The 23,134-nt window shown below is 46.0% G+C and overlaps 1 protein-coding gene across 2 annotated transcripts in view; it reads right to left on the bottom strand.

Annotated features, from left to right (window-relative positions):
* Positions 1-448: 448 nt before the first annotated feature.
* The window catches only part of CRAMP1 (cramped chromatin regulator homolog 1), a 41,116-nt gene continuing 18,430 nt past the window's right edge, over positions 449-23,134 (bottom strand). For both annotated transcript variants that reach the window (XM_083372738.1, XM_083372737.1), the window contains exons 7-21: positions 22,279-22,364; positions 21,519-21,642; positions 21,033-21,114; positions 18,836-20,107; positions 16,828-17,002; positions 15,656-15,837; positions 14,930-15,004; positions 14,481-14,562; positions 12,393-12,497; positions 11,171-11,349; positions 9,770-9,850; positions 8,413-8,647; positions 7,514-7,678; positions 6,407-6,552; positions 449-5,213 (exon numbers count right to left, since the gene is read on the bottom strand). In XM_083372738.1, the coding sequence (XP_083228864.1) occupies positions 5,040-5,213; positions 6,407-6,552; positions 7,514-7,678; positions 8,413-8,647; positions 9,770-9,850; positions 11,171-11,349; positions 12,393-12,497; positions 14,481-14,562; positions 14,930-15,004; positions 15,656-15,837; positions 16,828-17,002; positions 18,836-20,107; positions 21,033-21,114; positions 21,519-21,642; positions 22,279-22,364 (3,163 nt within the window). In that variant the 3' untranslated portion in view covers positions 449-5,039. The remainder of the gene's footprint in view (positions 5,214-6,406; positions 6,553-7,513; positions 7,679-8,412; positions 8,648-9,769; positions 9,851-11,170; positions 11,350-12,392; positions 12,498-14,480; positions 14,563-14,929; positions 15,005-15,655; positions 15,838-16,827; positions 17,003-18,835; positions 20,108-21,032; positions 21,115-21,518; positions 21,643-22,278; positions 22,365-23,134) is intronic.

The following is a 23,134-nucleotide window of genomic DNA, read 5'->3' as shown; positions in this document are numbered from 1 at the left end:
CCAAGGTTGGACACTTCCTGTGCTGGGGAATTCTGGGAGCGAAAAAGTCCACAAATCCGCTGAGACATCAGATTTGGGAAGGATGATCAGCAACATTGAAAGCTTGGTAGCACTGCTTTCTATTCAAAAGTCGGTGGCAGAAATTCAGGGTCATTTTTAGCTATGGGTAGCAGCAGAACAAACTCATCACTTTGGGGGGTTATTAAAATAATTCCCATGGAATACAGACACTCATCAAAGCAGGAAATAAAAGGACTTAGCAATTAATGCTTCAAATGTTAAAAGTTCCAGGGCATTTCTATACTCAATTTCACCCAATGTAATAGAATACTGATTTTTCCACAGATCCTCAAAGAAATCCCCAATGACCTTTAATGTCTCTGAACTCTAACGATAGGAAACTTGGAGAAGAAAAATGATTATCAAATATCTTTCTCAGACACACAGATTAGACCAAGGATTAGTAAGTGTTTATGGACAATCATAAAAACAACTTTACAACTTGAATTGGAAATTGAAAACAGAGGAAGTTAACTTTTGTATACTGTATTATATTAAATAACCCAAACACCTTTTTCCTTTTTCCAAAAGTCGATAAAGAATAAATAATATAATTTACAATATGGTACAAAAAAATAAATCAGTTAAGGACAGGCATTCTTGCTTTTATACATACGCTATATATGCATATTATCTGAAAAACGAATTCACATTTTAAAACAAGACAAAAAACTTTTTTTAAGATGATATGGCTTAACTATTATTAAAAGAAACAGCAACACCATCTGTTGCCAAATGCACAAGCTCAAAAGCCAGTTGACACATTTTGGCAACTCGGGATAAGTCATTGCTGTAGTGCTTGCAAACATTTTCATTATTTAGCATTTACAGGTCACAAGGAAAGCTTTAAAAAGGGCTGGGTTAACTAAAAAAAAGTGCTGTATCTTCCTTAAAAATTCAGCTGTCTTCTCTGTGTAAGCATACAAGTATTGAGTGTGTATATGTGTGTGTGTGTGTGTGTGTGTGTGTGTGTGTGTGTGTGTGTATTTAAAAAACTAAAAAGCCTACCACTGGTCAAGTCAAAGACAAGCCATCCTTATGGGTATAACTGAAATCAAGCTGGCTAAGAAAGCAATAAAGTTAACAATCAAAGAGAGGTTACATAATGCCAATTTCTTTTCTGTGATAATTAGGACACAGTTCATAGGGAAATTTCATTCCAACCAATGTTGTGAATTTCATTCCAACCAAACTCCTCGTGAACTGCGTCCCCATTGATCAAAACTAAAATAAAAGTCCATGTTGGAGCGATTGGCCAATTTCAATGCAATGCACAAGCAAGACCATCAACTACTGTCCAATCCAGGCACTCAAAAAACGGGCAGATACAAACGCCTAACCCACATTTCTTTCAAAATTTACATTAGGTTAGGAGCAAACGCTTCCGATTCCTAGTGCCCTGTCTGGCAGGCCTGCGAGGAAAGCTTATATCCACTGCGTACATTCTCATTTGTAAAGACACACATTAACCCATCCACCTGATTGGAAAAAGGAACACTGGACACCAAAAGCTTTTCAGGAACCAAATGCGCAAATGAAAATCAGGCGATCCACAAGAGCCTTTTCTTTCAATACCTCCAGCCAAAAACAAAGGCAAGATGACTCCACTTAAGACGCAGCCAGGCCTGCAAATTCCCTAGAAGTTGCACGTAAACTTGGTAATTCTTCTGGATCCAAAAGGGCCAGAGGAAGAGCTCGAAATTGTCTCCTGCGCTTATCCAATCTGGGTATCTCTTGACAGCAGCCATAAGGCCAGCAACCTCCCAAGAATTAAAACCACTTATATAAATAAGCACTGTAGCAAAACGGCTGGAGTTGAGATCTTGAGCATTCCTTTTCTTTAATCCTAAAAAGTGGAGCTGTCCTTCCTCTTGACTTCAGATTTTTTTTTTCAATTTTTGTGGACAAAAACCACTAGACGAACAGGAAAGGAGACCATTAAGACTTTACAAAGGAAAGTTCAGCATCGTTTGCAGAGAATTTCAGAAGTAGTAAAGCTGATATGTCAGATACTGCTTTTAAGCTGTCAAGTATTAGGAAAGGAGCTGCTTTGTGAATGTTTACTTACTTCCGGATGTTTCTGGCAACCAAACCGTATTAGAAACTATCTAGGCATAACAGTTCTTACAACATTCTTTGCTTTCACGGATGGAGAAAGCTGGTGGCAAGAGGGATACTGATCACCACGCCAAGGACTGGTATCCGAGTAGGATTTTTGATTCCACTGCAAGGCAGGTGAATATCCCAGACATTTTTTAAAAAAAAAGGGGGGGGGGCTCCATCAACTTGAGTTTAAAATACCCATGTCAAATAGCCCAGAGGAAAGAAGTCCTAAGGAAAAATCCACCTAAAAAGCTTTAAATCACAGTGCAAGCTGCGTGATGATCACTGAAAGAGTCAGCCTATGTTGCTTAATTTGAACAAAACATGCTGGATAAAACTTTTTTTTACGGGACACGGAACTGAGAAGAGCTGAAGGATACCGGGGGGGGGGGGGGGGAGGGAAGAAATGTTGTATCAGACAAGAGTCTGGCAAAAACTGCACGAGTGCCATAAATGAATTCCGGCAGTGTGGGATCTAAGCTAAGTTGCTAAAATGCCTCCTGAATCGCAGATGCTGCCTGGAGGCGTCTGGATATGTGCAAATCCAGTAGGGTAAGAGGAGGGAATCTCTGTGGGCCGCTATTTTGTCCCTTGCTATCAGAACTGCACAGGCTGTTTTGGCCTGAAATAAAAGAGCACATTTAAGTTATCGGTTACGGCGAAATACTTGAAAGGACTAGAACTTTTGAAGGAGCGGTGATTATCAGATGATTAGGTTATAATAATTAGGCCCAGAGGTATACATGATCTCGGCAGTTGTCCATTCAGCTTAGGCAGAATCTGGAGAGCGTCTGAATTTAAGGAAGGGCAGGTGGACTCAGCCACAAATACACTGAAGCTAGGAGAGGCCCGCCAGTTCGGCGGCAAGGCAGTAAGCGAAGAAACGTGGAGCGATGCCCAAAGAGGGTTAGGGATAAATCCCAGGAAGGAATGATGCCTCTCCTGGTCCGACACCGTTTTTGCTCCCTTTGACATCCGTTTGGGCAAAAGCAACCTAGACATTGTGGGCCAGGTCTGAAGTCATGCTGCCTGTCAAAACATATGGAAAAAAAAAGAGACACACATCCACAGGACAGGCTTGCAAAGAGCGGCTGCTTGCAGGTAAATAGCATTTCGTAAGGGAATGATGGTTAGGAATGCTCGGCTGGTGGGAGAGGAACAACTAAGGGGACGGTATAGTCTGGAATAATCGGAAAAGGGGCTAGAGCCAGGGGTAGGCAACCTTGGCTCTTTTATGACTCGTGGACTTCAATTCCCAGAATTCTTGAGCCACTGACTCAGCTTGGAAGCCTCTCCTTTTCCCCTCAGCATGGCTGGCTGAGGAATTCTGGGAGTTGAAGTCCACCAGTCATCAAAGAGCCAAGGTTGCCTACCCCTGGGCTAGACGGCTGCAAAATAAGTGATGGCTACCTGCTATTTAAGCTCTGAAGGCTAAAAGGCCAACATCTACAGGCTTCAGGAAGGGTGACTGTAGATGGAGACACCCTACAGGAAGTAAAGAGTATTTTACCCGTTTCTTTCATCTGCGGAACATGATCAAAAACGTTCCCTCAGCCGCAACCAGAAACGTGGCGACGAGATTGGTTCTCCAAAACGCCAGCGCACAACAATCAAAGGGGCTCTTACAAAGAAAAGATAAAGGTGTCTCTTCCTGTCAAGCTGGATTCCTGATGTCTAAAGAGAGATAAACATGATTTTTGGGGTGGCGACAAGATGGAAGCGCATTATCGTGATCTTCTTTGGGGAGTGTGCCGGCATCCCAGTCTGGTCCATGGCCCTGATTTTGCCGCGAGGCCTCTCATCTAATAACTACCAAGAACCCCCCGAGCTGCGGATTTAGACCGGGAAGTCGGCAACTCATCCCCAAGTAAGACAAGGCAAGCCACTTGTAATGTTCACGAGAGACTACAAGGACATTTCCATGGCCGTCACCGACGACTGTGCTTCACCTCAAAGGAACTTGACTTTGAACGTATCTAGAAGACACCCCCCCCCTCCAAGAAGAGTGTTTCTCAACTTCAACAAGTTCGAGATGGGTGGACTTTTGATTCCCAGAATTCCCCAGCCGGCATGCTAGGAAAAATGGAAGTCCTTGGGTGATAGCTGTCTTTAAAAAAAAAAAAAGCATGGGGAAGGTAGTTAAAAAGAAGCAGGACAGGTCCTGTGTCCTTCCAAGATTTCCTCTGGCCCTATCCTAGTTTTTAAACATGGAACAGCAAACAGGGTTTTGTTTTGTATTTTTTTCCTTTCCCCTCCCTGTGTCCAGCTGGAATGTTAACGAATACAAAGGAACAAGGAAAGATTTCTGTTAAAAAGCCTTGTTAAAATTCAGCTGCTCTGTTGTGACAGGAAAGCGCGAGGAATACCAGCTCAACCCACTTGCCAACAAGACCAGTGTGACGGGTCAGGAGAAGAAGTTCTAAAAAATAAAAAAATAAACCCCCAGAAAACATAATAAAAACATACCACTATTTTACCTCCCAAGTTTCAGCTTATTTCTGGACACCCCGACAAGAGTTTTGGTTTTCTATCTAAGAACGTAGCTTGTAGGATTTCTTGCTCAGACCTTAAAACCCGGAACTAGTCTTGTAAACTTTGCGGCTTTTGTCACCAGCTTACACACCTCACTTCCTATAATACTGCTCCACAGTGCCTTGTTCCCAGCCTATTGCACTTTCCGGAAACCGTTAGAAGGTCGAAGACAAAAAAAACCACAACTTTCTCTCTTCTTGTCAGGTATGCTCCCGCCAGGACGACGACGACAAAAATAATAATAATAATAATAAAAAACCCATTATCAGCTGCATAGCTATGACGTCATTCCTCCACCTTATGGCCTATTCAACGGCGCCCGCCAGCCAGCTGGCGGGATGCGTTCACTGAGAGAGGTCGCCAATGGGGGGGCCGCCGCCGCCGCCCCCCCCTCCGTCAAAGAGGATCTCTCGGCGTGGGGTCTCAGGGATCGAGAGCTCCTGGGCGAGGTCGTTGAAGCGGGATATGTAATCTATGCTGTTCTCATTCATCATGCAGGCCAGCTGAGAATCTACCACCTACAAACAGGAGAGAAGGGGAAGAAAAGAGATGGTTGGCTTCTTCCAGCAGCCTTATTTTTCAGCTTAGCTGAGTTTAGAATACGGTCAAAGGCAGGCTAGCTATCATGATGTGCAGCGTGCAACTTTGCTGGCCAATAGCTGCACAATATTTGGGGGGTGGGTGGGAGGAATGATGGCTAGGGGTGGAGTAGTGATGCACAATACCACGTGTCTGGTTTTTGTTTGTCTATATATGTCTCCTTCCTTCGCTAGATTTCTTGTTTCCTCCACACCTTCGTCCTTCCTTCCTTCGCTAGATTCCTTGTTTGCTCCACTCCTTCCTTCCTTCCTTCGCTAGATTCCTTGCTTCCTTGTTTCCTCCACACCTTCGTCCTTCCTTCCTTCGCTAGATTCCTTGTTTGCTCCACTCCTTCCTTCCTTCCTTCGCTAGATTCCTTGCTTCCTTGTTTCCTCCACACCTTCGTCCTTCCTTCCTTCACTAGATTCCTTGGTGGTTTGTTCCACTCCTTTCTTTCCTTCCTTCGCTAGATTCCTTGTTTGCTCCACTCCTTCCTTCCTTCCTTCCTTCCTTCCTTCCTTCCTTCCTTCCTTCCTTCCTTCGCTAGATTCCTTGCTTCCTCCACACCTTCGTCCTTCCTTCCTTCCTTTGCTAGATTCCTTGTTTGTTCCACTCCTTCTTTCCTTCCTTCGCTAGATTCCTTGTTTGTTCCACTCCTTCTTTCCTTCCTTCCTTCGCTAGATTCCTTCCTTCCTTGTTTCCTCCACTCCTTTGTCCTTCCTTCCTTCCTTTGCTAGATTCCTTGCTTGTTTGTTCCACTCCTTCTTTCCTTCCTTCCTTCCTTCGCTAGATTCCGTTTCCTCCACTCCTTCCTTCCTTCGCTAGATTCCTTGCTTGTTTGTTCCACTCCTTCTTTCTTTTCTTCCTTCCTTCAATACATTCCTCGCTTCGTTTGTTCCACTCCTTCCTTCCTTCCTTCCTTCCCTCCCAAGAGAGACAGGGCTAAGAGAGACTGACCCAAAGTCAACCAGCCAGCTTGTCTGCCAAAGCCAGACCTGAAACTCAGGATCTCCTTCACTCTAGGCCAGCACCTTCACCGGCATCCCAAACTCTCTCTCTCTCCCTCTCTGCCATCACCCCAGCCAAAAGCTCTGCACCACACCTCCGAGAGAAAAAAAAGAGTATATTCTACCTCAGCGACATCAGCCATGGACCGAGAGACAAAAGAATCCCGTGAATTCCCATCCAGCAGGCTGGGTCCCAACAAGGAGGTGCTGCTCGGATTGCCCACCGGGGTGGGCAGCATTTTCCGCCCCTTTTCCGGAGAAAGGAAACTGGCTGTAAAACAGGCGTAGGAAGACGTCAGACAGTGATGGCAGTCAAAGGTGGAAAAGTCCGGTGATGTCCACAGAAAAAAAAAAAAGCCCACTCTCTGAGCAAGAGGCAGCACTCAACTGGTGCCCGTTATAACACGTCGTTTTCCCAACTGGCGTCAAAGCACTACGGGTAGTCTTGACTAAATTAATTAATTAATTAATTAATTAATTAATTAATTAATTAATTAATTAAAATTCCATTTATATCCCGCCCTTCTCCAAAGACTCAGGGCGGCTTACAAGCTTAGCAGTAACCCTTCGCTTAGCAACCGTTCAAAAGTTGTAACACTGGCACCGGGAAAAAGTGACTTACAGTCCTCAGACCTATGAACTGCTGCAGCCTTCCCCGTGATCACAACCGATCAAAATTCGGGCACTTGACAACTGGCATGGATTTAACAATGGTTGCAGCATCCTGGGGTGGGGGGGGGTGTCACGTGATCGCCATCTACGACCGTCCTAGCTGACTTCTGACAAGCAAAGTCACCAGGGGGGCAGGGCCGGGGGGGGGGGGGAGAAGCTGGATTCATTGCACAATTGCGCAATTGGCTTAACAACTGCAACAAGGGCGCCTAGCAATGGGGACAAAAACGGCAAAATCTGCCGGGATTCACATTAAACAACTGGCTTGCTTAGCAACAGAAATTCTGGCCCCGATCGTGGGGGCTATTTGTCATGAAAAATCTGATATTTTTTGTGGTCCAAGGAAAAAGGAGCAGACACGTTGGGATAATGGTGGAATAAATATCGCTGATTTCAGTGGGCTCAGATTTTTTAAAATGAGTACCGTTAGGTCTCCTGCTTGCTCAATGTTCATCTCTCAGCTGGGTTTCGACAACGGAGAGGTCACGGGACAAAAGCACGAGATAAACCTGGTCCTATCAACCACCCCGGGCCGCAAGAGCCTTTTTGGCTGCACTCACAAAATAAGCTGCTGAGGGAAGAGTCGGTGGAGTCATCGGGATACCACTGCGGATCGTGGCTGGGCGAGGCAATCCAGCTCTGCTGGGGGCTGCAGGATGGGGACGGAAGACTTTTGGAATTATCGCTGCCGTTCAGCTTGGCTGGGGACAGGGAAACATTCTCGCCTGTAAATGGAAAAGTTTACTGAAGGGTGTAAAATATGCAGGCGTCCTTTTTGTGTGTGTGTGTGGGGGGGAAATCACAAGTTCCCCACTCTTGCTTTCAAGGAACACTCATCCATTTCAGCATTATCAAGGTAAAAAAAAAAAAAGAACCCATTGATGAACCAGACCAGGGGTAGGCAATCTTGGCTCTTTTATGACTCACAGACTTCAACTCCCAGAATTCCTGAGCCAGCGTGGGGGAACTATGGCCCCTTCATGACTCGTGGATTTCAACTCCCAGAATTCCTGAGCCAGCACGGCTCAGCTTGGAAACCTCTCCCTTTCCCCTCAGCGTGGCTGGCTCAGGAATTCTGGGAGTTGAATTCCACGAGTCATAAAGCGGCCTAGGCCGGGGGAAGGAAACCTTGGCTCTTTTATGACTCGTGGACTTCAACTCCCAGAATTCCTGAGCCAGCATGGGGGAACTATGGCCCCTTCATGACTTGTGGACTTCAACTCCCAGAATTCCTCAGCCAGCCTGGCTCAGCTTGGAAACCTCTCCCTTTCCCCTCAGCGTGGCTGGCTCAGGAATTCTGGGAGTTGAAGTCCGTGAGTCATAAAGAGAGCCGAGGTTGCCTACTCCTGAACCAGACCTATGGCAATCTTTTGAACAGCTAACCTTTGCCATCTCATTCATTCATTCACTCACTCGCTCACTCATTCATTTTGTGCCTCCTCCACTCTTTCCCCCTTACCGTATTGGCCTGAGCTAATTGCTATTTCAATGATGGAGTCACTGATTTGAGTAGCCGGTTCTCCCTGAGACAAAACATCCTCGGGGGGTCCAGGTAGAGAGATGTCCAGGAGAGCGGAGACATTGGGAGGAGACAGGTGGCTAGTGGACGTCTCAGAAGAGGGAAGCGGAGAGGGAGCAAGACCATTCCGGAGCGACGTTTTAGGCAGCTCCGGCAGAGAGAGGACCGGTGTTCCCTGTGGTAGCAAGCGAATGGTAATCGTAAACAACCGTTAACATCAACAGCATGGTCCTTTTCTAAAGCTGTTACGCCGTGCAGAAGACCAGGAACCTTGTCAGGGTGTTGCAACCCTACGCCCGTGCTTGAATGCACCCAAGCTTCCTTACATTAGATGCAACCAGCCTTTCCATCTATAGTTCAGTTATCGTCTCCCTGAAGATGACGGTGACTGAAAGTTTTGCTCACGGTCTCCCGTCTCTGTTCCTCCTTTCAGCTCCCGAGAAATTGATGGTTTTTTCTTTTACAGATGGCATATAACCAAGCTGAGGGCTTTCCCTAACGGTGGGATCTGGAGAACACAGTTATCTAGCAAGGTTGAAATCAGATTTCCACCACCCCAAGATTCCAGCTCACTGCTATGTTTATACCAGTGTCTTGTTTAACGTATGTTATCCAATGAAGCATTTATTTCAATAGACTCCCAACAGGATTATGGCTGATAATTCGGGGCAACGAAGCCCACAAATCTGAAAGGGGTCCCTGTTGTAGGTGCTGGGCTATTCATCAACAGAAGATAAAACACGGGTGCCTTTCAGATTTATGGACTTTATTGATCTGCTGGATAGGAAATTCTACAACCGGGTCCACGTCCTGGGAAGTTGCAAACATTGCAAAACATAGCCTAGACTACAGGATACCAGCAATTTTACAGCAAAATGGGGTGGTTTTTCCCCCCACTTTGTTTGCACTTCACAATTGTCTTCTTGCAATCTCTGAGCCTCACATTTTTGATCTAGCGAGATTTACTCTTGCTTCTCTGTAACTATGAGTGTTATCGGTGTTTACCGGAACTAGCATGTGCCACGTGTTCATAGATTGGGAGGGGGGGAGGACGTTCGAGTATCTAATAACAGATTTTAAAAGTTCACACAACGTTCAGACGAGAGCCTTGCCCATCTTCTTTATTTAGGGACGCAAGAGTTTCCGAAGTGACCGTTCTAAAATGACCACGTCTGAAACTAGGCTGCAAGCAACGCAAGTACTGGTTACGCACACAGCCTCCTTAATTAGAACTAGAGCGTTAAGTGTCATTATTAAGTTCTGAAGTGTAAGTAATTATTAATGAAATGTACTTTACCTGGAAGCCGTCAGGAACGGCTTCTTGCTGGGGCTGGGATGGTAGACCAAGGAAAGGAACCTGACATTCCTGGCTCGAACCCTGGAATCAAGAAAGACCGCTTGAGCCACACGGCTGGAAGGGAGACACTGAAATTACGGGACATTTCATGCTTTATGAACATGCCTGCCTTGCTACTGCCAAGGAGTTTCCGAAGGAAAGAAGGGAAATAAATCTAAGCAATAAATAGTGAAAAGAAAAAGGGAAGATACAGAATAGAGAGTCAGGGAGAACAGAACTAGCATCTCCATGACCTCTCATGGCTGGCTGGCCGGCCTGGGAACCCTTCTCCTTTGTGAACAGACGATAGGAAAGACTGTCCTGCCAGATAGAACAGAGCCATTAATGTCTAAGAGAGCTGATGAGGTCTGGACTGGGGTGGAAAGGCCATTTTGGGAAAGCTGGAGCTGTGAAGATAGGGTAAAACTTTTAAGGGTTATAATAATAATAATAATAATAATAATAATAATAATAATAATAATAATAATAATAATAATAATAATAATAAGTTGGAAGGGACCTTGGAGGTCATCTAGTCCAACCCCCTGCTCAGGCAGGAAACCCTATACCATTTCAGGCAAATGGCTGGCCAGTCTCTTCTTAAAAACCTCCAGTGTTGGAGCATTCACCACCTCTGGAGGCAGGTTGTTCCACTGGTTAGTTGTTCTAACTGTCAGGAAGTTTCTCCTTAGTTCCAGGTTGCTTCTCTCCTTGACTAGTTTCCATCCGTTGCTTCTTGTCCTGCTTTCAGGTGCTTTGGAGAATAGCTTGGCTCCCTCTTCTTTGGGGCAGCCCCTGAGATACTGGAACACTGCTCTCATGTCACCCCTCACCCTTCTGGTGAGTCTGGTGAGATGGAATAGAGAGGAGTTAAGAGGCAACTCAGCCCAGATATCCTATGTGAGAGAAAGAGAGTGAAAACAGCCCCTCCTTATTAGTTCCCGGAATATATGTTTTGGGCAGGTAGTAGTCTGCTTCAGTTTGGCAAGATCCTGTCTGTAAGTAGTCTGTAAGAAACGAGATCTGGTTGGAAGAATCACGACGTGTCTTTCTTGGGTTCTGGAGCCTGGCATCTAATTGGTGCACGTTGTGCCCAAAGCAACATCCCATTAGAACAAGGGTGGGCACCTCTGGGCAACTTTACATCCTGTGGACTTCAACTCCCACAATTCCTGAGCCAGCATGAAATGGCAAGAACGGCCGGCTCAGGAATTCTGGGAGTTGAAGTCCATAAGTCGTAATGTTGCCAGAACTGCCTAACCCTGTAATAGAATGAGCTGGAGAAAGTTGGAAGGGAGGAGGGAGGAGGAGGAGGAGGAGGAGGAGGAGGAGATGATGATGATAGTGAAGCTGAAAACTGACCGCCACTGTTGCTACGGAGCCTCCATTCTGATGTGTCACTGTGGAATCCTGACCTCCAACAACAGTGGTTACTGCCTCTGGTGAGAGCGGGGAAACGCTTGGCAAGCCTTCGGTCCCCAGAAGCGGCAAAGGACTGCCGGGGATAATACCGGCTGATTTAGCGGCCAAATCAATCGCACCTTTGGAGAGATAACAGCAAATGTGAGGAAGGGCATTTTCCTGAAGGCAGAACTCTTAAAACCTGAGGTTCTTGCAAGGTTACATCCGCACCGGCAGGAAAACACTTTATCTTAATAGCACTCATATTTACATAATTCACCGATTCAGTGTAGGCAGTCCTTGTTTAGCAACACCTGAGAACAGCAACTCAATCATTAAAGAGGGAAACTATGCCCCTTGTGCTTATGATCTTATTTCAGCTCTTCTTTGCTTATAGACCTGTGAAGGATGTAAATGCGAGGACCGGTCGCAAAGTTGCTTTTTCACCATCACAGGAATTCAAATGGTTGCCAAAGGAGACAATTACTAAATAAAGATTACCTCTATCTCAAAAGCTAAGATTTTTTTCCCCATTGCTTCATTATCTCAACCTTACTTAAAACCTTAATCTCCACTGTCCTGCTATCACCTGTATTATTAACTAGGTCAGGGGGTCTTCAAACTTGGCCCTTCGATGACTTGTGGACTTCAATTCCCAGAATTCCTCAGCCAGGGCAGTTGAAGTCCACAAGTCAAGGGGGTGTTCAAACTTGGGCCTTTTTATGACTTCTGGGAGTTGAACTCCACAGATCATCAAAGGGCCAAGTTTGAAGACCCCTGAACTAGGTTAATAGGATCTTTTTCAAAAGGATTTAGAGACCTGGCCAAACATGGCAAGCATTTTAAAAACTAATATGGGGGAAGATAAAAACAGTTACTTCAGAACTAGTTAAGATCTGAGATAAGGCAGGTTCCATGTGCTACGAATTCTTTGGCGAAGTCCATTTCACTCTCTGAATTCATGGAGACCTAAACTCCCCCCCCCCCCATTTGGGATTTTTCCATGTATTTTACCGGGTGACTTAGGTAAGGAAGACCTGAAAAGTCAGCGCTCTCCTAAGCCTACCGAAGCTCTATGAATTTGTTGTTGATGTCCACTTCGCTCTCCGAATTCATGGAGACCTAGCCCTGCCTCTACCTCCCCATGCCTGGACTTTTTTTGAGGGGGGAAAAGAAGACTTACTGGACAGACGACTGGTGGCTTGAACTGGAAGGATCTTGGGAACAATGGGGCGCGACACGGCAGCTTTAGTCAGCGAAGACTGGATCGGCCGAAAAGATCCCCTTCCTGAAGAAGAAACAAATCAAAAACAGCAGGAATGCTTAAAAGCACACTAAAGGTTGTTTTGTTGTTGCTTTTTAAAGTCACTTGGGGGTGATATCCCATTTGCCACCCAGTTCTGAGTCTTTCTCGCAGGAAGAAAACTGAAGAGCTTTCGGTAGCGAGCAGTGGCCACTGCAGATCCAAGGCTGCTCTCTTTTTTATGTGGTAGCTGTCTTACACAATGTATGGAGGTCGGAGCAACTGGTGTTTACGTGTACCATCGTCAGGCCATCTGGAAAGAGGTACAGGAGCATTTGGGCTCGGACATCCAGATTGCGTAACAGTTTCTTCCTACAAGCCACTAGAATTCTCAACACGAAAAAACCGGAAGTATAAATACTTGTATTTGTAGTTTTTTTAAAGTTTTAGTTTGGCAAACATCTCAGCGTATTTGAAAGACCAGTCGCAACAGAGATATATTGTGGAGTGGAGAAGATGGATTGATTATATCCAGAATAAATATGGGACTAAAAAGTTTCATTTAGCATTTGAATAAGTATTGATGTGATATTTAAATTGCTTGTAGTTAGTTTATAAGAGTTAAAGTGCGATAGATTTAGCATTTTATTGTTGTTTGCATAAGGTAGACTATGATTGTTTGTATATTTATACCCTGTATTGAGCTCTGGGAAGTCGGGGAGGGGGGAGGGGGAGGGGAGGGAGGTGTTGGGGAGGGTTGGGGAGAGGGGAGGGGGTTGGGAGGGGTTTTGTCTTTCTAAAAATGTATTGTAAAACTTTTCAATAAAAAAAATAAAGTTTTAGATTAGAGTTATGTGTAGTTTGTTGTTCTGTTCTCTTTATTTTTTTTTATTCGTGTGGTCTGATGTAGCACCTTGGTCCTGGGGAAATGTTGTTTCGTTTCACTGTGTACTGTACTGTATATTGTTGAAATGACAATAAAGTCTACTACTACTACTTTACAGGCTCCCAGCAGAATTAACGGGTAGCAGAATAGTGTTTGAAGGGACCTTGGAGGTCTTCTAGTCCAATCTCCTGCCCAAGCAGAAAATCTTTGAGCAGCTATTGACTGTGCTGAAATCTTCTCGGCTCTCACTAGGGGTTGTCGTGGCAGTTTAGTAGGATCCCGGGACCCCCGATGTAGGGAATAGAATTCAGACCCGGGTCGATAGAGATGCCAGGCAGCCTCGTCTCTCTGAAAAAAACCCTGAGCAACTGCCCGCTGAACTTTTATTCACCTCCTTTTTCTGAATACCAAATACAACATTACATAAACCCCATCAATCTCAAAAAAATAGGATACATAGTGATAATTGGATACGTAGTGAGAACTACTCAGGTGCCTATGAGATCATTACAAAAACAAGATACTAAAAAGATATATGTGAAAGCTCTATCATAGCGTTTCCCAAACCTCCCACATGCCATCCTGTGCGAACCAGGAGAGTGTGCTCATCACTGTAATTCACGTAGAGGCCGATAAGAAACGTTTGGGGAAAGCTGAAGGTTGGGAGGCCAAAAACTGGCCGTTCCCACACCCAGATTTCTCAGAGGCATGCTTCCCCCATCAGTATCCTTAGGATTCTACCCAAAGGCTCATGTTTTACCTCCTCAGAGGATGTCACGTAAACCAGAGGTCCCCAACCTTGGCAACTTTTAAGACTTATGGACTTAAACTCCCAGAGAATTGGCTGGCTGAGGAGTTCTGGGAGTTGCACTCCACAAGTCTTTAAAAGTTACCAGAAGTTGGAGACCCCTGACATAAACCATCGAAATAAAAAGACTTGCTGTCACAGGGCTGTTGGAAAAGCAGCTAGAATTGTTATGAGAATTGTAACCATTAGGAGAATTGTTATGCGCTCCATGACAAAGTCCATGGACAGAAAGGGCCACAACTGTAATCCCCTCCAGCCAAAGAACAGGAGACGTGAGCCTTCCCCAGCTCAGTCTGAAAATATTGCTCAGATGATACAACGCTGAGAGGCTCACCTGTTATGGAGGAGTTAGATAAGATGGAAAAAGAGCAAACGTGCTGGGAAGGGCTTTCGGATGGCCTAGGAAGCAGTGTCCTCTGGTAGAAGAAGAAAACAAGAGAACTTTTTTTAAAAAAATCCATAGTAGTATTTATATTGTATCCCTGGCCCACGTTTAATCATCATGCAGACCATCTCCAAGTACATTCTCCATAACAATACAGGTTACAACCATTTGCTTAGTGAACGCTCAAAGTTACGACGGCACTAAAAAAAAAAGACTTATGACCAGGTTTCACACTTATGTCCTGTTGTGATTCAGTGCCAGCCTGTGATCCCGGCAGCTGAGTCCGGTGGATGGGGAGAAAAGCAAGTAACAATAACACCGCCCCCCCTCAAATAAGCCAAATGAATCCATCTGTCAGTCGAGTGAAGAATGTATTTTAATTAGCTGTTCTCTCTTACCTGTACAACTAGCGGCTTCCGCAGATGTCTGCTGTGTAGTTTTCTTGGCTTTGGCAAGAAAAAATCTGATTGCATCTAAAGAGAAACAGTAGTTCATGATACAGCATTCTGATATTCTGATGCAGGGGCCTTCAAAACTTGGCCCTTTTATGACTTGTGGACTTCAGCTCCCAGAATTCCTCAACCAGCATAACTGGCTGAGGAGTTCTGGGAGTTGAAGTCCACAAGTCATAAAAGGGCCAGGTTTGAAGACCCCTGATTTAGTGTCTCTTGTGGCAAAGACTCTTAAGGTTCTACATAATTTATATTAAGGGAATATGAAACATGTCCACTTAATTTGGTAGCAGAAACAGCAGAGTAATATTCAGCGAGATGGGCGGGCAAATACATTTAATAAACAAACAAACAAACTGGATTTCAGATTGTGTGGTTCTGCCTGGAAAGTGAGAGGAAGAACTTTAAAATATGTTTTGATAATGGAGAAAACAGGAAAGCATCAGTAGAGGAAGAAGCAGGCAATTTGATTCCCTACTGGCTGGCATTCTGCCTTCATTCTTTCCTAAACTTTGGGTAACCTGAGATTTTTTTTTTCATTTCATTCCCAACAACGCAGCTGTAACCCAGAGCAGATAAATGATATAAAATGCCATGAAATCTTAACAGGGTGACCAAGAGTTTAACTGTACCAGCTACAATTCACACATTTTAAAAGCCGCAGAGACTCACGCTGATGGTGTCCAAGCGCTGGCGGAAGCTCAGGTCTGCTTCTTTGTTTTGCAAGAAAAGCTTCCCGTGCCTGCTGTTTGGTGGGAGAGTTGTGGGAATGGCAAAGAGGCCGCCGTCTGCATCGTGGTTGCTGGAACTTGAAGAACTAGCCACCAAGAGGGGTTTAGAAGGATTTCGGAAACCTGACAGCAAAGGATAATGACGCACGTGTGGATTTATACAGAGAAGGGCAGGCAAAGAGGACTTCTGTCAGAGCGTGCACAGTCTCGTTGTGCTGAGATAACCCAGGAGTAAATACAGCAAATGGTGGTCTATATTAAATGGTGGTTTATCTTACACTATCTGCAATATCATACACTAGGAACAATATACATGTATGTGGTAATTCAGCAAGATCCAACACACAGCAGTTACAGCAGTAAATGGATGAGAGACACTTCAGCAAAAGCCTTCCCTTTGTACTCAGGCTCTTAAAGAGACACAGACCCTGCTGAGCCATTCCTGTCATTGCATCATCCACCTTACATTACATCAGCTGGTTATCAGCCTTGAAATCATTACCCTGACAAGTCCTATTAGGAAAAGTCTTGGAAGTACTTCCATGAACCTGTGGGGATCTGCAGGAAGGTGTGAATTATCATCACAAGGAAAAGGGGAAAAGAATCACGAGTGCAACCTTCCCAGGACACTATATCTCAAACCTTGGCAAGTTGAAGATGCGTAGACTTCAACTCCCAGAATTCTCCAGCCAGCATGCTGGCTGGAGAATTCTGGAAGTTGAAGTCCACGCATCTTCAACTTGCCACGGTTAAGAAATACTGCTCTAGGAGACCCCAAAAGTGCTTTTCCAAAAGGCAGCTGGATTTTCTTGTTTTTTTTTCCTTTTCTTTGAAAGCGTTTCGCTTCTCACCCAAAAAAGCTTCTTCAGTCCTGGTCTTGGAGACCGACAAACCTGCAGCTCTGTACAAGTTGTCCAATTCCAAACAACAAGGACAATTTTCTCAAACTTGAACTTGAAAACGGCTCTCCCGACTACCTTGCCCAATTTGAGTAATGAACTCGGGAGATACCCAAAATCTGGAGACTTCCTAGGGCGCAGGAGTTAGAGGGCAGGGGGGCGTGCAGGTGGACACGGCACAGGCTGGACAGGTTTTTCTGTAAGACCGACTCACCTGAGGAGTTGGAAGTGGCACCGGGGGAAAAGGTTTTCTTGTGAAGCGCAGTCTGGTTGCGAGCACAGCCTGGGCTCCTGGTGCTAATGGCAATCACTTTCCCGGGAGGGGTCAAAGCATGTTCCTCTTGAATGGGCTTGATAGGGGATGTCGCAACGGAATTCATTTCGGGGATCTGGAAAGAAAGCAGGCAGCTCTCAATTGCAGGATGCTTCAAATCATCATCATCTAATGCAAAGGCCCCCAACCTTTTGGGCACCAGGGACCCGGGTTACGTGGAGAGTGTTTTTCCGTGGACTGGAGAGTGCGTGGTTTTGTGTGCTGCCTGCATCTCATGGATGGGGCTTTGTTTGTGCGGACCGGTTGCTGGTATGCCGCGGCCTGGTACCAGTCCACAGCCTGGGGGTTGGGGACCCCTGAACTAGGCAATGCCAGTTAAACCATCCTTAAATTGCTAGCTTAGTGTTAAGGGCAAATGCAGCCAATAGTTACAATAGCCATGCTTGTAAAGTAGAGGTCCCCAACCTTTTGGGCACCAGGGACCAGTTCCGTGGACAGAGGTTTTTCTGCGGACTGGAGTCCGTGGTTTTGTGTGCTGCATGCATCCCACAGATGGGGCTTTCCTGGTTTGAGTGGACTGGTTGCTGGCATGCCACGGCCCAATGCTGGTCCACGGACCGGGAGTTGGGGACCCCTGATCTAATGTTAAAGAACAGATATTCCAAAGAACATTCGGAACTACATAAGAACACTCAAAACATCCAAATTACATTCAGAACAGCATATATAAACATAAGTGATGCTTGAGCAGGGTCCACAAGATTGGCTGGGATGCCACACGGATCCCCTTTAAAACCTGTTTTCCTTGTTCCCTTCTGGGAGGAGGGCGCTCTGTCGTATCCGACGCAGAACATACAGATTCAGTCACAGTTTTGTTCCATACAGTATTAACCTTGTGAACTCTCAAGCTTCTTCTTTCCATTACGTATTTGGGATGGACAGTGATTGATATTTATATGTATTTATATGTAAGGGCGTAGGTATATCTATATATCTCTATATATCTCTATATCTCTATCTATCTATCTATCTATCTATCTATCTATCTATCTATCTATCTATCTATCTATCTATCTATATGTTGTATATAGCATGTTTATATGTGTGTTATTTACTGTACACTTTTGAGAGCAGGCAACAGAAGTTCATTTTTAATGTGTGCCAGTGTGCCCACAGTAAAAAAATGACAATAAAGGTTATCTTATCTAACTACCAGGGTGGGACAGGATAGCGGTTAATGGACTAATTATTGAGCGCAGGGGTCCAGAAATATTTGCTTTTAAGTCAAGTGCTGCATCATTTTGAAAAGCTTTCGAAGAGTACCCTAGAAACTACTAAAGCCTCATAAAACTTTGGTGCACCCACCCAAAATTGATCACTGTATTTATATTTATACATGTATGAATCCATTATAATCAGTTCTGGTTATTGCACACATATCTACAATTGATCTCTTTGAAGATCGTAATTTTGGGTTGGATGCATACGAAGTGAAATTGCAAAAGTGGGAACGGGTGGGTCTGACATGGTCATGCAAACTTTAGCTTAGCTACTGCACTGCTTAGCAACAGAACTGCTGTTCCCAACCGCGCTCGTTAAGTGAGGATTATGTCTAACTAAAAAACGATGAAAATTCTCCCTATTTTGCCATTATTTTTTTTTGGGGTGGCAACGAACAAAATGTTCACCACCACCACGAATAATCTTAAAAAGAAGATCCAAATTCTACCAAAATAAGCCTATTTCCTAAAGTCATTATTTCGGAGGAGGAGAGGCAAGCAGAGAAGGGAAGCTGCAAGCCAGCCGCAAAAGATTTAAAGGCCACATCTGGATGACCGGGAAAGATGGAGGACCTTCGGCCAAACTTAACTCCGCAAGAATTGGCGATGACGACTTAAGAGGCGACAGTTTGGTCCAATCTGCTGCCTTGAGTCCAACAGGTACTTACCGGCTTGGGGTTGACTTCGGTAGAGATGAGTTTCAAGAGGCAATTGAGGAGTTTCTGTTTATGAAGAGTGGCCGATGGAGGAACACACTTAGGTTCAGCCATCTGCTCCCCGGCATCCTGGCTTTCCTGCCCCAAGACTGCCAGCCAGTCGTATTCTAGCTGCAGTTTGTTCGGCTTGCCCATCATGAGGTAGACTTCAGCCAAGGTAAGGCTTTCAGACGTCTGCAGGCTCCATCCCTTCTCTCGCACTTGCTGCGCGAGGCGGCTGGGGTCGTCCTTGAGAGACTTCGTGACCATCTGTCCCTGAGCTGGTGGCGGCGGTGAGGTGTTGAGCTTCTCCTGAGAATCCTCCATTACCGCATTGGGGGCCTCCTTGACACACGGTTCGGCCTGAGGTGCGGAGCAGGGGAAGGCCTGAGTTTCAGAAGCGGATGGACCACCGCTGGGCAATTCCACCCTGCCACTCGCCAGCTGCGTGGGACTGCGGTTGCCGGTCTCTGTGCCGCCGGGGAAAACCCCCCCGGGAGGAGAACTTTCCGCCAAGGCCACCTCTTTCCTACCCAGCTTCTCCGCACAAAGACACTTCTCAGGGACAATCAGGTCGTGGCAGGACTTCATGTAACGAGGGAATGGATCGAGCAGGGAGAGCTCTTCCAGATCCGGCGGCAGTTCGCCACAATTGCACCTGGCGCCGCCGGCGTCCGCCTGGGTGGGCAAGGCCACGGCGGGCACCGCATCTCTGCTCTCGCCCGCCGGGATGGATTTGTCCAGGCTCCCGCTCGGGCCCTGAAGCCCGGCACCTGGTTTGTGGAGAGGGCCGTGGACACCAAGGTCCGAGAACGCGGCTTCGGCAAGCCCAGCCTCGGGGGAGCAATCTTCCGGGTTTGCAACGGGATCCAGGATCAACTGAGGAGTTCTGCTCGCTTCCGTGGTCGTGTCGGGCTTGGTCCCGCCCTTACTTTCTGCCCCCCGTGAGTATTTCACCTGCCCTCTGGCCGTGCCCTGGCCGCTCTGTATGCCTAGGATTTGGGCAGGGGGCAAGAGGTGGACATCCTTCGTACTCTGCTTGCACCGGCCCGATTCCTGCCAGTGCACCGTGCAGAAGGCTTTGGAGTGTACCACGCGGGCAACCCCAGGCAGGGGTGTCAGCGTACAGTTTTCCCCCGGGAAGAGGTGAAGCATCGTTTTGTCTTCAGAAGAGCTGCCGCCGCAGCTACCTCTGGCTTCAGCGTCTCTGCAATCCTGCAGCTGCCTCTCGGCTAGCGTTTTCCTCTACGTGCAGGAGGTTTAGGAAGACAGGTGTGGAAAAACAAAGAAGGGCAGGCTGGACCTCTAGATATTTCCCCGGAAACCCCAAACAAGTCAGTGGCACCTGGCTGGATACTCTGAAGTGAAGGGCTACGAATAAGACTGCAAAGGTAACAAAACAAAACAAAAAAACTGGGAAACTCTTGTCCTAAGGGAGAGACGGCTTAATGAACGTTAATTCAGGTAATCCTCAACTTACAACAGTTCGTTCAGTGACCGTTCAAAGTTGCAACAGCGCTGAAGAAAGTGAGCTACGGCCATCTGTCACACTTACCACCGTTGCAGCATCTCCGTGGTCAGGCGATCGAAATTCAGACGCTTGGCAACTGGCATGTACTTACGACGGTTGCGGGTGTCCCGGGATCCCCTTTTGCGACCTTCCGACAAGCGACGTCAATGGGGGAAGCCAGATCCACTTCACAGCCGCGTTACTAACTTAACAATGGCAGTGATTCCTTTAGCACCTGTCTCAAGGTCGTAAAATGAGGCAAAATTCACTTAATCACTGTCTCACCTAGGGGCAGAAATTTTTGGCTCAATTGGGGTTGTAAGTTGAGGATTACTTGCAACGTTAAAAATGCTAGCTCTTGGAACAAGGAAGTAACTAACTGTCGGAGCAAACCCAAGCAAAACCTGTTGAGGTTCTTCTCAGCAGTTTCCTTTATTGTTCCTCAACTGTAGACAAAAATCTCGCCAAACTAAAAGTGTTTGCGTTATTAAACATACACTCTGGCAACTATTAGGGAGGAGCTGTCTTCATCTCATTTCTCCCGCACACGAACTGTCTAACAGCAACGTTCCTTGTTCCTCCAGAATGCAGCCCCTCCCTCCTCCCTCGGAATCCAGGCTACATTCCATGCCACTAACTTCTGCATTAGGGAAAGGATACGATACGCACTTCGTGGAGAGCCCATTTTTGTTTCAGGAACTCAATGAGGCTGGATACCTTCCGATGCAGCTCCACGATCATTCTGCCAAGTCACGGAAGAAAGAAGGAAAGAGTCAGCGAAGGAGGGAAACTTTAGCAAAGGAACAATGTCGTTGGATAAGCTGAGGAAAGCCAAGATCAGCCTGCCTTCCCAATCTCTACCTCCAACCCAACCTCGGATTCTATTACTCCCATTTTTACTTCACCGGAGAAAGACATAGAAATAGTACATCTTAAACACCTAGGTATTTTAACAGGGAAGGGGGGGGGGAAAATCCTACAAATCTTGTTTTTAATGGCTCAAATACTTTGCAGAAGGTGCCAGTCACGTTCTAAATCCTCTGCTCAAACTGAGTCAGCCACTTATTTTACTCGCTGCTTTGAATCCAATGCCAGGGCTCCAGATTCTACTACCCGTTCACCTCCCATAATCAGCCTTTAAAGTACCTGAGACGTGGGTTCTGGGCCAGACTCTGCACCCGGGCCCACGCGTGGTTATTCCGTGGCTGCAGTTCCACAGGAACCTTCAGGGGAAGACGCACAGGCTTCTGGTCTTCCTCGTCGCTTATACCTATAGGACACAGCAGAAGACATGCAGGAAATACTAAACCCGAGACCCCGGTTAAGCAAAATATGCTCAGGGAAATCACATATCAAGAGAACAATGTACAGATAATAACAACAATAACAACAACAATAAAAAATACCGCGACCTGGCCATCGAAACTGTGCGATTATGGATGAAACGTGTAACAGTGATACCCATTGTCATTGGGGCACTGGGAACGGTGTCCAGAAACTTTGCAAAATACATCAAGAAATTGCAGCTTCCTGCAATCACTTCAGCAAAGCTGCAAAAAAGCTGCGCTACTTGGAACATCTTACATTTTAAGGAGATACCTGGTTGATACCCAGGATGCTGGCAACAACCTGTGTCAACCATTAGTGCCAGTCAATTTGAGTGTTCAGTTGACCGAGTTTCATATTTTATGAATAAATAATAATAATAATAATAATAATAATAATAATAATAATAATAATAATAATAATAATAATATCCAAATTACATTCAGAACAGCATACAAGCATATATAAACATTATAAGCGATGCCTTTAACAGTAAGCCTGACGCGGGCCGGGGGCACAGGGGATCGTCACCCCTGCCAGCTGTGTCAAGCAGCTTTCCTGCCCAGAATTGCCAACCTACCATCTGGATCACAGAGCTTCTTCAGAGCCCTGCACATGGGTGCCTTGATACGAAGGTTCCTGCCTTTGTAGCGAACCGTTGTGGCTCTGAAAAGAATGATCGAAAAGGGGTTAGATGCTTGAAGATTTGATTTGGTTATTTATATCCCGTCTTCGTTATTTTTGCAAATAACTCAAGGGGTGGGGGTGGGGGGAGAAAACACATCCAAACACACCCTTCCTCCTATTCTCCCCACAACAACGGCCCTCTGAGGTGGGTTGGGTTGAGAGGGAGTGACTGCCCAAAGATACCCACTGGTTTTCATGGCTAAGGTGGGACTAGAATTCTCAGGCTCCTGGTGATTGGCCCAAAGTCACCCAGCTGGCTTTCATGCCTAAGGCAGGACTAGAACTTATTGTCTCCTGGTGACTGGCCCAAAGTCAACAAGCTGGCTTTCACGGCTAAGGCTGGGCTAGAACTTATTGTCTCCTGCTGATTGGCCCAAAGTCAACAAGCTGGCTTTCATGGCTAAGGTGGGACTAGAATTCCCAGGCTCCCAGTGATTGGCCCAAAGTCAACAAGCTGGCTTTCATGGCTAAGACTGGGCTAGAACTCCCAATCTCCCGGTGATTGGCTCAAAGTCACCACCTGGATTTCATGGCTAAGGCAGGACTAGAACTCAAGAGTCGCTTGCTTTCTACCCTGGTGCCTTAACCACTAGGCACCTCCAGAAAGTACATTTTTTTTCCTGATTGGCACAATCTACTCCCTTCCAGTAGCATTTGCCTTTATAGGATCCAAATCAAAGGCAGGACCATTTTTCTCATTGAAAATCTCAAGCAAGTATTTGGTCCTTCTTGATGCTAACATTAATGCA

This window comes from Vipera ursinii (genome assembly GCF_947247035.1).
Source record: "Vipera ursinii genome assembly, chromosome: 13".
Classification (NCBI taxonomy): Eukaryota; Metazoa; Chordata; class Lepidosauria; order Squamata; family Viperidae; genus Vipera; species Vipera ursinii.
The sequence above is the reverse complement of the archived record's forward strand: the minus strand, read 5'-3'. Positions and strand labels throughout refer to the sequence as shown.